Source organism: Oryzias latipes, chromosome 23 (assembly GCF_053564925.1).
Source record: "Oryzias latipes strain Hd-rR chromosome 23, Olatipes_Hd-rR_3.1".
In the NCBI taxonomy this organism is placed as follows: Eukaryota; Metazoa; Chordata; class Actinopteri; order Beloniformes; family Adrianichthyidae; genus Oryzias; species Oryzias latipes.
Genome location: NC_136259.1, coordinates 796,337 through 810,158, shown reverse-complemented (window position 1 = coordinate 810,158; position 13,822 = coordinate 796,337). Strand labels below are relative to the sequence as shown.

The following is a 13,822-nucleotide window of genomic DNA, read 5'->3' as shown; positions in this document are numbered from 1 at the left end:
ATTAGGTTTGACCTTTGATTCCATCTGCAGTGATGTCAGGAACATCTTGGATGTGGATGCTGCACCTGTCATGGTTTGGTATTTGGTATTGATTTTTTGTCTTCTGTTTGGTTTCTGTCATGTTTGAGTTCTGTTTCCTGTTTTATTTTGAAAGGTTTTCTGTTATGTCTTGGTTTCGAGTTTTACTTCCCTAGTCCCAATCTCTCCTGATCATGTTCACCTGTGTCTCGTCGGTCCTGTCAGTATTTAAGTCTTGTCTCTGCCTTCCTCTTGTGCTGGTCCATTAATGTCTCTAACGTCTCTTCCCTGACTCCCTCCTGCCTTGTGTTCATGTTTTACCACGGTGAGTTTAGTTTGGGTTTCCCTGCTCAGCAGCACTTTTTGTTATTAGAATAAACCCCTTGCCTTGGAACCGTGAGCCTCCAGTCTCTGCGTTTTGGGTTCTTCCTGCTCACCAGCCCTCCCCTACCTGACAGATGGTTGAAAAAATCAGACTACCTGACCTGCTAGAACAGATAAACAGCAGTTTTTATACTGACTTAAACCAGAAAATGCAGAACGCACCAAATATGTGTTAGCAAAACAATGAAACAATACGAGAACGTGAGTTAAAACATTTATCAGCAACCATAGACCATTATCATTAGTTACTTTTCTCTGCTCTCCACCGTTTTAGAAGGTCATGTCAGACTTCATCTTGGAAACAGAATAATTTTCGAGTTTTCCATGTTCCTGTTTATTAACTTAGTGTTTGCTCTAGGCCACATGCATACTGGGCATGTGTGGCACGTTTAAGAACGCCCTGAACTTGGATTTTTGAATGCTCTTTTAGCAAATGGGGTTCACAAAAGTATTTTGTGGTTTAAACTTAGACTTTGTGATGAAGATTTCCCCTGTAACGTCAGCGTGGATGCTAACAACCGGACGCTAACTTCAACTTTTAATGTGTGACGGATAAATAAAGCAAAATAAAACGACACGATCGTTGTAAAACTGGCATTTGCTAAATATAATATATAAAATAAATATATTTTTGGGCAGCATTGACCTAGGTGGTTGAGCAGGTTGTCCAATGATCGAAGGGTCGGCGGTCCGATCCCCGTTCCCCCAGGCTAGTGTGGTCCCTGGCGTATGAATGTGTATGAATGTCCCGGTGATGGTCAGAGGTGCCGTTTAGGCGCCAACTGTTAGCCACGCCTCTGTCAGTCTGCCCCAGGGCAGCTGTGGTACATCAGGAGTTACCATCACCAAAGCAGACAGATCTGCCCAGGTGTCATTCAACATGCTGTTTTCTACAGGAACTTCCATTTTCTCTAAATTCTCCATCGTTGTCCTATCTGGGTTGGAACATTGTTGGGATTACACGCCGGCTGGAGTCGTGGCAGTGACGCAGGTTGATAGAACCTTACTTAGAAAGTGTCTACATTTAGATTTTGTTAACTTAAAAACTCAGCCCGTTTGTTTATCGCTTTGTTTTTTAAAATCATTTTTATGAACTTTCTTGTTTACTGCTCGCCGACTGTAGTCGTCAGCACAGAGGAGCCGCACCATGAGCAGCTCGCCTGGTTCTGATCCGCTCCAGGGACGAGCAGCTCGCCTGGTTCTGATCCGCTCCAGGGACGAGCAGCTCGCCTGGTTCTGATCCGCTCCAGGGACGAGCAGCTGGCCTGGTTCTGGCCTGGTTCAGCTGTTGAACAGACGACCGTCCCGTAACAGACTCTGGTCAGCGATCACAGCTGTAGACACGCCCCCTCCGCGTTCACGCTGCTCTCTTCCTCCTCCCCGCTCGCACATCCCGACGGTGTTACAGGCACCACGACAATCTTAGAACATGATAGTTATTCTACAAAAACCACACAGCCACATGCGGCTCCGGAGCTGCAGGTTTCCGACCTCTGACCTTTACCCATTTCCTAAAAGAATGGGAACTTTTGTCCCATGTAAAGGGATACGTTCTACATTTTTCCATTTTAATACATTTATAAATCTGGGGAGAATCTGTTTACAGGGGATGTAATTGGAAATTCATGGAAATTAAAGTGCCTTGTATTTTTTCAACATTGTCTATTTTATTGGAGAACCTGACCATGGTAGAACATAGTAAAAAAAAAAAAAAGAAACCATGCGGGATCTTTCACAAAGCCGTAGCAGTGTCCACAAGGACTGTTAGGGAATGTGCCTAACAGAGTAAAGAAGCTGCTGTACAGAACCGAAAAGCAAACTGCAGTGGGGTTAGTCATCGCTGGTCCTCTTGGGAGTGAATATCACAGTAGATTCATCTCAACCTTGGGCCACGCCATGTTCAGAAAAACGCATAATACACTCCACATCTACGTCCCACACACCACAGGCCTCCCTGAACTTGAATGGAAAAGTCCAAGACATTAGATAGAGATAAAACAGGTAGGATGTGGAGGAGGGATCCCAGGGGAAACACCTTGTGTCCATTTTTATCAAACTGCATCTGAACAAAACAATAAAAGTGTGTGTCAAGCAGACAAGACCAAAGTGTTTTGCTTCAAACCTCAAGACTATTTGATTAGGAACAATATGGGATTACATGTCTGCCAAAAATTGAAGGGATGTAAAGGCAACTGAGCGGCGTATTTAGGAACTGATTGAGTGAACCTTACAACCGCGCTGGCGCAATTCTAACTAAGCGACCCGTATTTCACAATTGCACGACTGCAATCCCAAATGAGCAGTGATCTCGCTCGGTCAGATCCTTTTTGCGTTCTCACCTGGATTTACGCTCAGTGTTAAGGGGGCGTTTTTGTCACTTGTGGGGCAGGAACCTTTCTGGTTGATCTGATTGGCTAAAATTTGCATGTCAAGCAGCGGGGCAGGACTCTCATTTTGGGGCTTTAATAGAAATCGAACAGTGGCTGTAACGTGGATTAAAAGCATTAAAACGGTAACAAATGCAGTGAATTTCAAATGAGAAAAACTTACAGCACAAAAAAACCCGCTGCACTTTCTGACCTTGGATTAGGGTCGTTGGTTAAGGTTTTAATCCACGTTACATCCGCCTCTAAAGGGGAGGGGGGGGGGCGAACAAGTTTGACACAAAGAGCCCACATCTCTAACTGTGACAGTCAAAGAGCCACACCACACACTGACCTGCCAGACACACACACACACACACACACACAGTTAAAGCCATGTTATTTCTGCATCTGAGACAGCTGGGCTACATTTCTATCAAACACGCCGGCTTCCCTTTCCTCATGATCAGACTCCGTCTCTTTGCTATGCAGCTCCAAAGAACAGTGAAAGCAGAAACCTCAGGCCAAGTTTAAGTCCTGCAGTCCAGAAGTGTGGCGTAACTCGCCGGCGCTGCGTCCCGATAAGGGGGGGGGGACAGCTTTTCACGGTCATCTGCTGGAAGTTGCAGCGCTCAGCCTGGAGTCGATCTTCCTGCACAGGCCTTTCTTTCCTTTTCCGCAGAAACTCAGCTGCTGCTGCGTCTTCTTGTCTTGTCTGAGTTAGTTTTCCAGCGTCCTCACTTGTGAACCATGGATTCATCATTTTAAATTCTCTGGCAGCTGTTCGATAAGTTTAGAAAGATCTCCACAGATTGGACTTCCTGCTTCAATAACTGTTCTGATAAACGTTCAAATGTGTCAGCAAGTATCTCAATCCTTTTGTATTTACACAGAGAGTGAACCACAAAAGCATTTCTAAAGAAAAAACATAGTTTTTATTGCCTTTTTATCAGAATTGTTCTCTTAAAGCTATGAATGCAGACATGCAGCAGTCGGCTGCCAAGGGACCGTCAACAAAGTGCAACCTCTGTGAACTATAATAATCTCACAAAAAAAATCATAAAATCTTGTTGCATTATCAGTAGTTATCAGTAGTTATGAAGATACTGAAGCTACTGTCACCAAACCTTCTGTATGGACTAATAATGACCTTATTGTCATACTAAAATAAAGAATATGTCAATAGTTCACTTTGTTTATTTTTAGGAATTTTTCATTTTTACAAATGGATCCGATTTGGTCAAAAATCCTCAATAGCTCTGAAGATGCTAGAATTTTTTTTACATAATCTTTATTGTAGTAGGAAAATAAGGTCATGATTAGTCAGTACAGGAGGTTTTGTGTCAGTAACTGCAGCATCTTCAAAGCCATTGAGCATTTTTGACCAAATCTGATCAATATTTAAATATGAAAAATTCATAACAATAAACAACGTGAATTATGACATAATCTTTGTTGCAGTAGGACAATAAGATCAGGAGGTTTGGTGACAGAAGCTTAAGTATCTTCAGAGCTATAGTGCATTTATGTTATGATTCATATCTCTATTAAATTTTAAAAACTGAACTTTTCTTGTGGCCAGTCTAAGGCACACCTGTGCAATAATCCTGCTGTCTAATCAGCATCTTGATATGGCACACCTGTGAGGTGGGATGGATTGTCTTGGCAAAGGAGAAGTGCTCACTATCACAGATTTAGACAGATTTGTGAACAACATTTCAGAGAACTGGTTATTTTGTGTATGTGGAAAATGTTTCACATCTTTGAGTTCATACCATAAAAAATGGGAGCAATAACAAAAGTGTTGCATTTATATTTTTGGTCAGTGTATATGTTGTCCCTTAAAACACCATAAAGACGCCATACTTCAAGGACATCATACTTCAACGTTTTTTTTGGTAAAGTTGACTCTACATGCTTTTGAGTCATGAATCAGCTCAGATGAACCAAAATGTTTCTTTGCTTTAATTTTTTAATCAGCATTGTAGAAAAACTTAAGGCTGGACTCACTTCAGCTTAAGTCGATCAGCAAGTTCAAGACAAATGTGTCCAACGTTTAACTTGTTTACTGCACAGAAATGCATCAGTCTATTAGCCATAATGGGCTGAAACATATTTTCCTGTCATCAACTGCAGCACGATGTGAGATGGAGATGATCCATTCCTCGCTAAATGCATCAAGATCCGCTGTAGTAACTCAGCAGCAGGCATATGGCCGCCTGCAACAGCAGGCCGTCTGTTCATGGAGTCACTGCATGACTCATGACTAAAATACTATTGATAAACTGCTGAAAAAGAGGGGAGATGTGGGAGGAAGGGAAGATTTCATGAAAAGCACAATATGGCAGAAAAGCAGGAGATGTTTTTCTTAAGACCTTAAAAATCTGCAGGCAATCCCTTTTCAGTTCTTTTTTAAACGGCTATATTCAACAGTAGATGGACAGAATACACATGAAACCATACTTTCTTGAATATAATAGCCAGGTTTTCTGATCAAAAATATAAAGGTGGATTATGTCAACTCTTTGCTTTCAAACATTAAGAGTAAATAGACACGATTATGAAGCACAGTTTAAACTGCAAGCCATCAGCTATGCAGAGGAACACGGGAATAGAGCAGCTGCAGAGAATTCCCAGTGGAGTTTCCACGGAAATAAAGCGAGGTGGCCGAAGACCGACTTGACTGAAGGCAGCAACGCTTGCTGAGGAAATGAAAACTGAACACTTTCAAGGAGGTCTTGGTGCTTTCGTTTTATGAAACGGGGTCATCTTTCCATCCAGGCGAGAACTACAGTCGCGCAGCAACTTTTAGCGGATTACAATGAAAAAGTTGTCCATCTTCCGCTCCTTTTACTGTGAGGCAGCGCCGGGCGAGTGACGCCACAGTTTGTGAATGGATGGTAGAAACTTGGGCTGACATGTCTGCTTGCACTGCTGTCGAAGTGCGGAAAAATCTGCAGCTAATCCATCTCAAAACTCTTCACAGAATTTACTACACTGGACAGATGATGTTCAAGATGGGTCTCAGTAACTCAGACATTTGCGAGCACTGTGATAATAATCTACCCGATAATTACATGCACGCACTGTGGTTCTGCACGCCTGTCCAGGCTCTCTGGCAGCAGGTATGTGCCGATTTATCAGTCTGGCTTAAGGTTTCAATCACTGCCTCACCGTCACTTTGTGTGCTTGGTGACATGAGTGCCATCGATGTAGAAGGAGGATTAGGCTCTATCATTTTCATAACTCTTTGTATTGCCAAAAAAACTATTTTAATAAATTGGAAAAACAAGAAAAATATAAACATAAGTCAACACAGAAATCTGCTGTTTGATCATATCAGCTTGGAAAAAATGTCAGCCCAAAGCTCAAGTAACTTTGAAAGAATTCAGTCTCTCTGGTCTCCTGTGGTTGACTCCATGACTTAGGGGGTGGGGGGCTTGGTCGTCGCTGCCCCTTGCCCTTCTGCCGTGGTTTGGGGTGGGGGTCGGGGCTTCCGGTGCCTGGCGGGGGCGGTGGGGGGCTCCGTTGGTCGGGGGGTCTGGTCCGGTGCCTGGGTGGGGCGGGCTGGGGCGCTGCGTGGTCCTCTGGGCTTGGGTGTGGGGGTGCGTGGTGGGGGGGTGGGGTGGTGGTCTGGCTTGGCTTTGGGGGGTGGTCCCTTTGCCTGTGCTGGGGGGGGTTGGCGGGGGGCCCTGCTCGGGGGGGGTGCCCAGCGGCGCCGGATGGGCTGCCCATCTGCACCTGGGGCTGGGATCGGCCCTTCCCGGGCTCTGGGACGGTACGGGACAACCCTCTCGGGGCCCCCGGTCGCTCTGGGCGTCACCCGCTTCAGCTGCGGGGTCTGGGGTGGGGTGGGGTGGGGGGCTTGTCGGCCCTGTCCTGTGGGGGGGCGTTCGGGGGGGAGGGGGGGCCCATTATTGGTACGGGTCGGGGGGGCTAGCGGGTCGGGGTCTCCGCTGAGGCAATCAGTGGTTGCCTCGGCTGGTTGGCCTCCTCGGTCCCGTCGAGGCCTGACCAGAGCTCCTCTAGGGCCGGCGTCTGGGGGTGGGGGCCTGGGCTTGCTCCGGGGGGGGGCAACGCTTTCTGGCTCCTCTCTCTCTGTGTGGGGTGGGTGGTGCCGGGCCTGGGGTGTCGGCGCCTCCGGGGGCGGGGCCCCTGGGCTGGGTGGCCCTGGCCCCTTTGCTGGGGGGGGGCTGGGGGACGGCTGTTTGACCACCGGGGGACAGTCTACCAGCTGTCCCCAACTTACCCCCTTCCTCATATAACATCATATTAGGGTGAGGGGGTGGGGGGTCTAGCCTGCGATGCGCCTTGGGGGGGAGCTACTTGGCAGTGGCCCCCCTCCTGTGGTTGCCATATGGAGTGGGCCCCCCCTCTTTTGGTTTTATTTGCACCTTAGACATGTAGGGTCCTTGGTAGGGGGGGTGCTTGGACATCACTGCAAGCAAGCAGCAGATGTCCTCCTGGCACCCTACCCGCCAATTTTAACCGCACCTTAGACATTTAGGGCCCCTTGGTGGGGAGGGTGAGGGGACATCACTGTGAGCAATCAGGAGATGTCCCCTTAGTGCCCTACTCGCCAATTTTAACTGCACCCCCCTTAGTACACACACCCTTCCCCCTTCAATATATATATTCAAACATAAACACACACACATGCACACAAACACCCTTTCAAACACCCATACACGCACACACATTTTACAAGGAAGGTGGGACCTGGGTCCATCTGTCCCCTACCCCTTCCCTGGTGGGGGGTGCGGGCCCCTTGGCGATGGCGGTGCTCTCTCCGCACGGTGGGGGGGTTCATATTACACCTGAGCCGGGGGTGTTCGTGTCCCTGGGGGGTGGGTCCTGGTCCTTGCCCCTGGGCGCTGGGCCCCGCCAAACTTCCAACATGGCCGAGCCTGGTCGGGCCATATTTATAACACCCCTTGTGGGCCGCCCTTTTTTCCCCGGGGTTCCCCCCTCCTGGGCTGGGGCGGCGCTCTCTTTCCCTCTGCGCCTCCCTGCTCTCTGGCTCTGGGGGCCTCGCGGCGGTCCTGCTGGCCCTGGCCTGGGTGGCGGTCTTGGTCGCCCGGGCGGCGGTTGTTCCCTGCCTGTTCCCGTGTGGCGTTGGGGGAATTCCGGCTGCCGCTGCTGCTGCGGCGGGGGTCTGGGTGTGGGGGTGGCTGGGCGCTCCTCCTCCTTCTTTTCACATTCCACCATCCATTTTAGAAGAACATAAACACTCACCTGAGCACAGGTGTTAGCTCACCTTTGCACTAATAGTTTGCATGATTGAATGAATGAAAGATTTCACACTAGTTGGTTTAAAGGCATAAGTGTGCGTGTGTGAACACTATCTGTTTTGTGTGCATGTTGACATGTGGACATTTTTTGCAGCTAGCAGGTGTGTTGATAATATTTGAGTGTGTGTGAACAGGCCCCGCCCTTTTTGTACTACATTTGAACCGTACCGTAATGATAAACAACCAGTAAACCTGTCTGCTTTATGCTGCTTCATGGTCTTACCCCCCCCTCTCACTATCACCCCCCCCTCTCTAACATACCTCTCTTTTCTTCCCTTCTTTCCTTTTCCGTCCGGTCCAACACCAAAGATTTTCAAACATGATTGAAATTAATAAAGTTTGGCCTCAATTACAAAAGGGGTTTATTCAGACATACCTTTGGTTTATCTGAAGATTAATAACCCCTCTTGTTAAAGTAAAATATGTCCAACACAAGAGGCCCTCAGCTCTCATCTGTTTGCCTAGCTGTTGGACAGGACAAGTTAAAAAAAGAAAAAAAAAAGAAGTGCGGAAAAAGCCGGCATCATCAAGGAGGAACCGCACAGCAGCGAAACGGACTCCGACAATGAGGAAAGGGAAGTTGGCGTGTTTGATGGAAATGTAGCCCAGCTGTTCATTTCAGATACAGAAGATGAGAACTTTGGATGTTTGGATGATGATTGATGACAAAAAATTAAAAAATCACAACCAACTCAGTTTGGCTCCCGCTGCCTTTTTTAAACACACACTACACTAGCATGCATGTTTAACTGGTTTGTGTTAACGTGCCCGCACCCTAAAATCTAACACCTTTTGAATGTGTCAAATACAGAAAAAGCACCCATAAGTGAAGCTGGACCCAATGTGTCGTGACAATATGGGTGCCGTGGCTCTTTGCCTCATTTCATATTAATTTTTTTCGCCTCTTAAACCAAACTCAAATCCATCAGAAGGTAATAAAAACTAATAATGATGATAAAATTAATTTGGCAGAGTGGGTGTTTGGACACTATGTGTCCGGAGCAGCAAATATTTTAATATTCCATCAATTATCAGTTTTTCATGCAAATAGTCAATTATTAGTTTTTAGATTAAAAAAAGAAGATAGAAAACTAAGACATTTTTACTGACGGTCAAAATGAACTCTATGCTACACACATCTGAAATGTAATGTATTTAATGTGTTTATTGTGAATATGAATTATTCAGACACCAGAAGGATTCTCTGTCCAGTAACAATAAAATAAATTCAGTAATAAAAGCATTAAAACAATTAAAAATAAAAGTACAAAAGTAACAAGCTGGTCCACTAGATCTACAGGCTGGAGTTAAAAGTAAATGAGATGTGTTGTAAATGAGTTTCAAAAGTGTTTTAAATCACTGACGGATCGAGCAGAGCAAACAGAAAAGTGGAGAGCATTCCAGAGTTTAGGAGCTGCAACTGAAAAGGCTCCAGCAGCATTCAACACCATCAGTCTGTTGATCTGATCGTGGTGCATATAGACTGTTCATTCTGATCGTGGGTCACTGCTGCTCTGGTTTACGTCATGCATAGACGGTGTGGCGCTCCAGAGGCGCCTTTGGAGCGCCAACAGGACCGCCAGCTAACATGTCGGACGCATAGCTCTGTGTTTGCGGGCAGGGGAGGGGGCTTTGTCACGGTGTGGCGCTCCAGAGGAGGCTTCGGGCCGCAGTCCGTCCCGCCGTTCTGCGTGAAGGAGCTGCTGGACTCAGAAGAACCGTGGAGAACCGTGGAGAACCGGTTCTCAGAGCAGAGGAGTGGCTTTGGGACGGTTTGTGAGCTAATGGAGGCAGATTTTGAATGCAGAAATGCAGCCCAGTCCTGAGAAACCGAGTAAATGATCCTGTGAATTCATGTTTCCAGTCGTGTCCAGACAGAATAAAAGCTGATGTTATCTGCACATATTTAGATGCAGATTGCAGCTTTGACTGCAGGGATTCTAACTGCATCATCAGTTAAATCATCAAATCAGCTAATTGTTAAAGTTCCAATGCTCTTATCCACGTAACAGAGAACATCATGCGTGTTGTGACAGACATTGTTCTTAAATTCACTCCCCTTATACAGTAATAAAACCACAAAACAACAACATTCACTTCTCTTTTCTTGGTGGACTTTCATAAGTCAGAACATCTGGTTGGATCTTCTTGTGGTTTGTCTTTTGGCGTTCTCTGTCCAGCGCCTGTGAAGGGCTTTTCTATGTGTAGACAGGCGCCAAAAGTCATTTGATTTCATTTCAGGAGCGATGTGACTCTCAGATTCCCTCCATGAGACGCTAACAAACGCATCTTTGGGGTAGGTTTGCACCTTAAGTACGTCGTTGATGAAACAGTCAGTTGGGTGCAGAGGCTTCTGAGGCCTTGTCTCTGATCGGGCATTCAAACCGATGGTAATGTACTCATTCTGCTATGGAGAGGTTTTCTGAATGAGATTTAAAAAGGGCCATATCTAAGTGAATGTGGCGTGCGATCTGAACCGGTCTCCCGGTAAGCAGTCTCCACAGCAACGGGCGGCCGCGTTGTCATGGCGGCGGTTTAGGGCAGGGTGTTGGCAGGAGGGAGAGGGAGAGGTGGAGGGGTGTGTGTGTGTGCAGATAGCAGACTATTAATAGAGCCTATGCTATTCCCCGCTGCAGAGAGCATCAGCCCTCAAACGCGTCACGAGCATCGGCACACAGTTGTGTGTTTATACGAGTACACAACTGTGTGTGTGTGACTGGATCTATCAGTGTTTAGTCAGTGTGTGTGTGTCCAGATCACAGCAGTGCATTCCTGAAATGGACTATTTGCACACTTGTGTGTTCCTGTTGCGCCACAAAGAGGATCCATCCATTTAAGACCACTGTGACCTCTGAAGGACAATTTTCATTAAAACTCTCTACTATTAGTTTTTTGGAGATACATTCCAAGGTTTAAAATCTCTACTTTGATCATAAATTACTGGCCTTGCATGTCGTGTCTTAGATGTTGTATTTTAGATAAAATGACACAAACATCCCACTGAAAAACAGAAGACTCCCTGACAGACTACATACAATATTTAGTCAAAATATTCCATTACAATTAAAAATTGAAAAAGAAATATATTCATAATTAATCAGTAAAGCATGTTACTACTTTCATTTCTTTGCCCTGTAAAGTTTTTAGTCAAAGGTTACACTACATGCCACTTTGGACCCACATATATTTAATCTGCCTTCTTGCATCGGCACTTTATTGGTTAACGTTGTCAATTCTCTTTTTTGGAATTTAGATTTATTGTATGTCGAGCAAATGTGAAAATTCAACAAACAAGTAGAACGTTTGAAAAATGTTGCTTTTTAAAACAAAAAGAACAGCAGTATTTCATAAATTCCTGTAGAATTTTTTCAGATACTTTTTCTTTTATGCTCAACCTTTTAAAGAAAATTGAATTTAGAAGTTTTCTCATTGAAGCATCAAAGTTAAGCCAAGGCAAAATAGACAATATTGAACAAAAAATCTATTCCAAAAACTGAATAGGAGGGGCGAAGAACCCCCAAAAAAGACATTTAAAAGATGAGAGTAAAATAAGACTCTAGGAAACCAAATAAAATAAAGGCAGAATTTCACAGAACTGTTCTGTCTATTGCAAACACAAGCTAATAGTCTATGTAGCTTTCTATTTATTTTCATAAATGATTTCATATTTCAAAATGATTGAATGTTGATTGAGTTTCATGTGAAAACACTGTTGTGGCACTAAAATGATTGAAAAGTTAAGGCTTAAATCCGTTCAGCATTCGCTGAATCTGTGTCTAATGTTCTTTCCTTTTTTGTTTTTTAAATGTGATCTTTTGTGTTTTTACATTAGGTTTGGATAAATTGACGGCGACACCTGTTGTGTTTTTCTGTTTCCAGGTTTCCTCAGTTCAGAGCCGGTTTCTTGATTGGCTGCATGAAACTCTTTCAGAACTTCCTCGGTTATCTTTAAAATGTTGCATAATTCTTCGTTTCTTGTGTCTGTTTACCCAAATTTAATTAGAAGTGAGGGAAATGAAAAGAAGTAAAGATTAGCCTAACATTAGCATTTTCTCCTCCCCACTGTTCAGGTATTGTCACCATGACAGTCCCGGTGTACATCGCTGAGGCCTCCCCTCCCCACCTCAGAGGCCAGCTGGTGACTGTTAACACGCTCTTCATCACCGGGGGACAATTCACCGCCAGCCTCATCGACGGCGCCTTCAGCTACCTGCAGCATGATGGATGGAGGTCAGACAGCAGATATGAGTTTCACTCACCCCACACTCAAGCAGGCATGCAGCATCCAGCACTGCTCCCTCTCTGAAACGTGCACACATATGAGTCACAGCCTAATCATTGTTGACAGGTGAGGTGAAAACTGTTGACCGCCTCATTACTGCGCCTGAATCAGAACAGACACGGCTTTAGAACGTCACACGTCTCAGAAGCTTCTCTTATGAGCATAACCCTGAAGGAGGACAGAATCCACGTCTCCGGGGGTTCCTGCATTTGTTTGCGTCTCTTGTCGTCCTCCATCCTCCAGTGTTGGAGTTTGAGGCTCTAAGAATTGAAAGGATTGGTCTGAGCAGCTGTTCTGACGGCAGGAGATGGCAGCTCAAAGGGCTTTAGATTGGTGTGATTCAGACATGATAACGGCTTTGTGGGAGCTCTTATAAGTTTAGAGGATGAATGTTCCCTGATTGACGTAGTGCCGCAGAAGAAGAGGCCTTTTTTCTCATTTCGCTTCAATCTACTGTTATTCTTAGCTCCAGTGGCTTCTAATCTTCAAATCAGTAACGTTTTTGCAGGACGTACTGAACTGATTATGTGGGAGTGAATAAAAGAATATAAGCGTGCTGCTGGGATTGTTCGGCTCAGATATTGTGCGCATAGGAATAATGCCTAAAAATTATACTGCAGTGAGAAACTTTTATCTGAGAGCAGCTGGAAATCCAACCAATCCTTACTTTTCCACAGCTGGGCTGAGTAACATGTGAAAGGCAGCAGGTTGGCAGTTCTTTCTATGGCCGATGCATGAAGAATGCAAAGGTCATTCAAGGTCAAAGAAGCAAGAAATCCCTGTCAGGTCTGACTCTAATGCAGACATTGACCTTAACATCATATTAACAACATGAACAGGTTTTGGTTATTTTCAAACTCTTTAGGGGTTTTTATCTTAGACTGGGTTCACCTTTTACTTCTGGAGTTGTGACTGGCAGACAGAAAAGAACAAATGCTTATCAAATTACTGTATTATTTTGACCCAATTAACGTAATTCCAATTAATTCTGACATGTGCTGTTACACAACACTGCAACCCTTTCAAGGCTGTGTCACACTGCTGCTACATACATTTAGTACATTTTTCGTGGAGGAAAGCTGGTCACGTGAATTTGTCTGGAAATAAGTGAGAAAAGTTTTCTTTAAATTAGTTTTTACAGATGTATCCCAAATGAACCCCATTACAACCACCAAGACTTATGAATAAACCGCACAGAGAAGACCTAAACCTGCGCTTCATCGGATTTCTTTACTTTGACGTTCAGAAATTGCCATGGTCAGCACCTTGGTCAGCCCCATGGTCAGCCCCATGGTCAGCCCCTTGGTCAGCCCCATGGTCAGCACCTTGGTCAGCCCCATGGTCAGCACCTTGGTCAGCACCTTGGTCAGCCCCATGGTCAGCCCCATGGTCAGCACCTTGGTCAGCCCCATGGTCAGCACCTTGGTCAGCACCTTGGTCAGCACCTTGGTCAGCCCCATGGTCAGCACCTTGGTCAGCACCTT

The 13,822-nt window shown here is 45.4% G+C and overlaps 1 protein-coding gene across 1 annotated transcript in view; it reads left to right on the top strand.

The window, feature by feature from the left end:
- Positions 1-13,822, top strand: part of slc2a13a (solute carrier family 2 member 13a) — a 146,075-nt gene that overhangs the window by 16,831 nt on the left and 115,422 nt on the right. Inside the window, exon 2 of the mRNA XM_023952454.2 lies at positions 12,127-12,286. Within this exon, the coding sequence (XP_023808222.1) occupies positions 12,127-12,286 (160 nt within the window). The remainder of the gene's footprint in view (positions 1-12,126; positions 12,287-13,822) is intronic.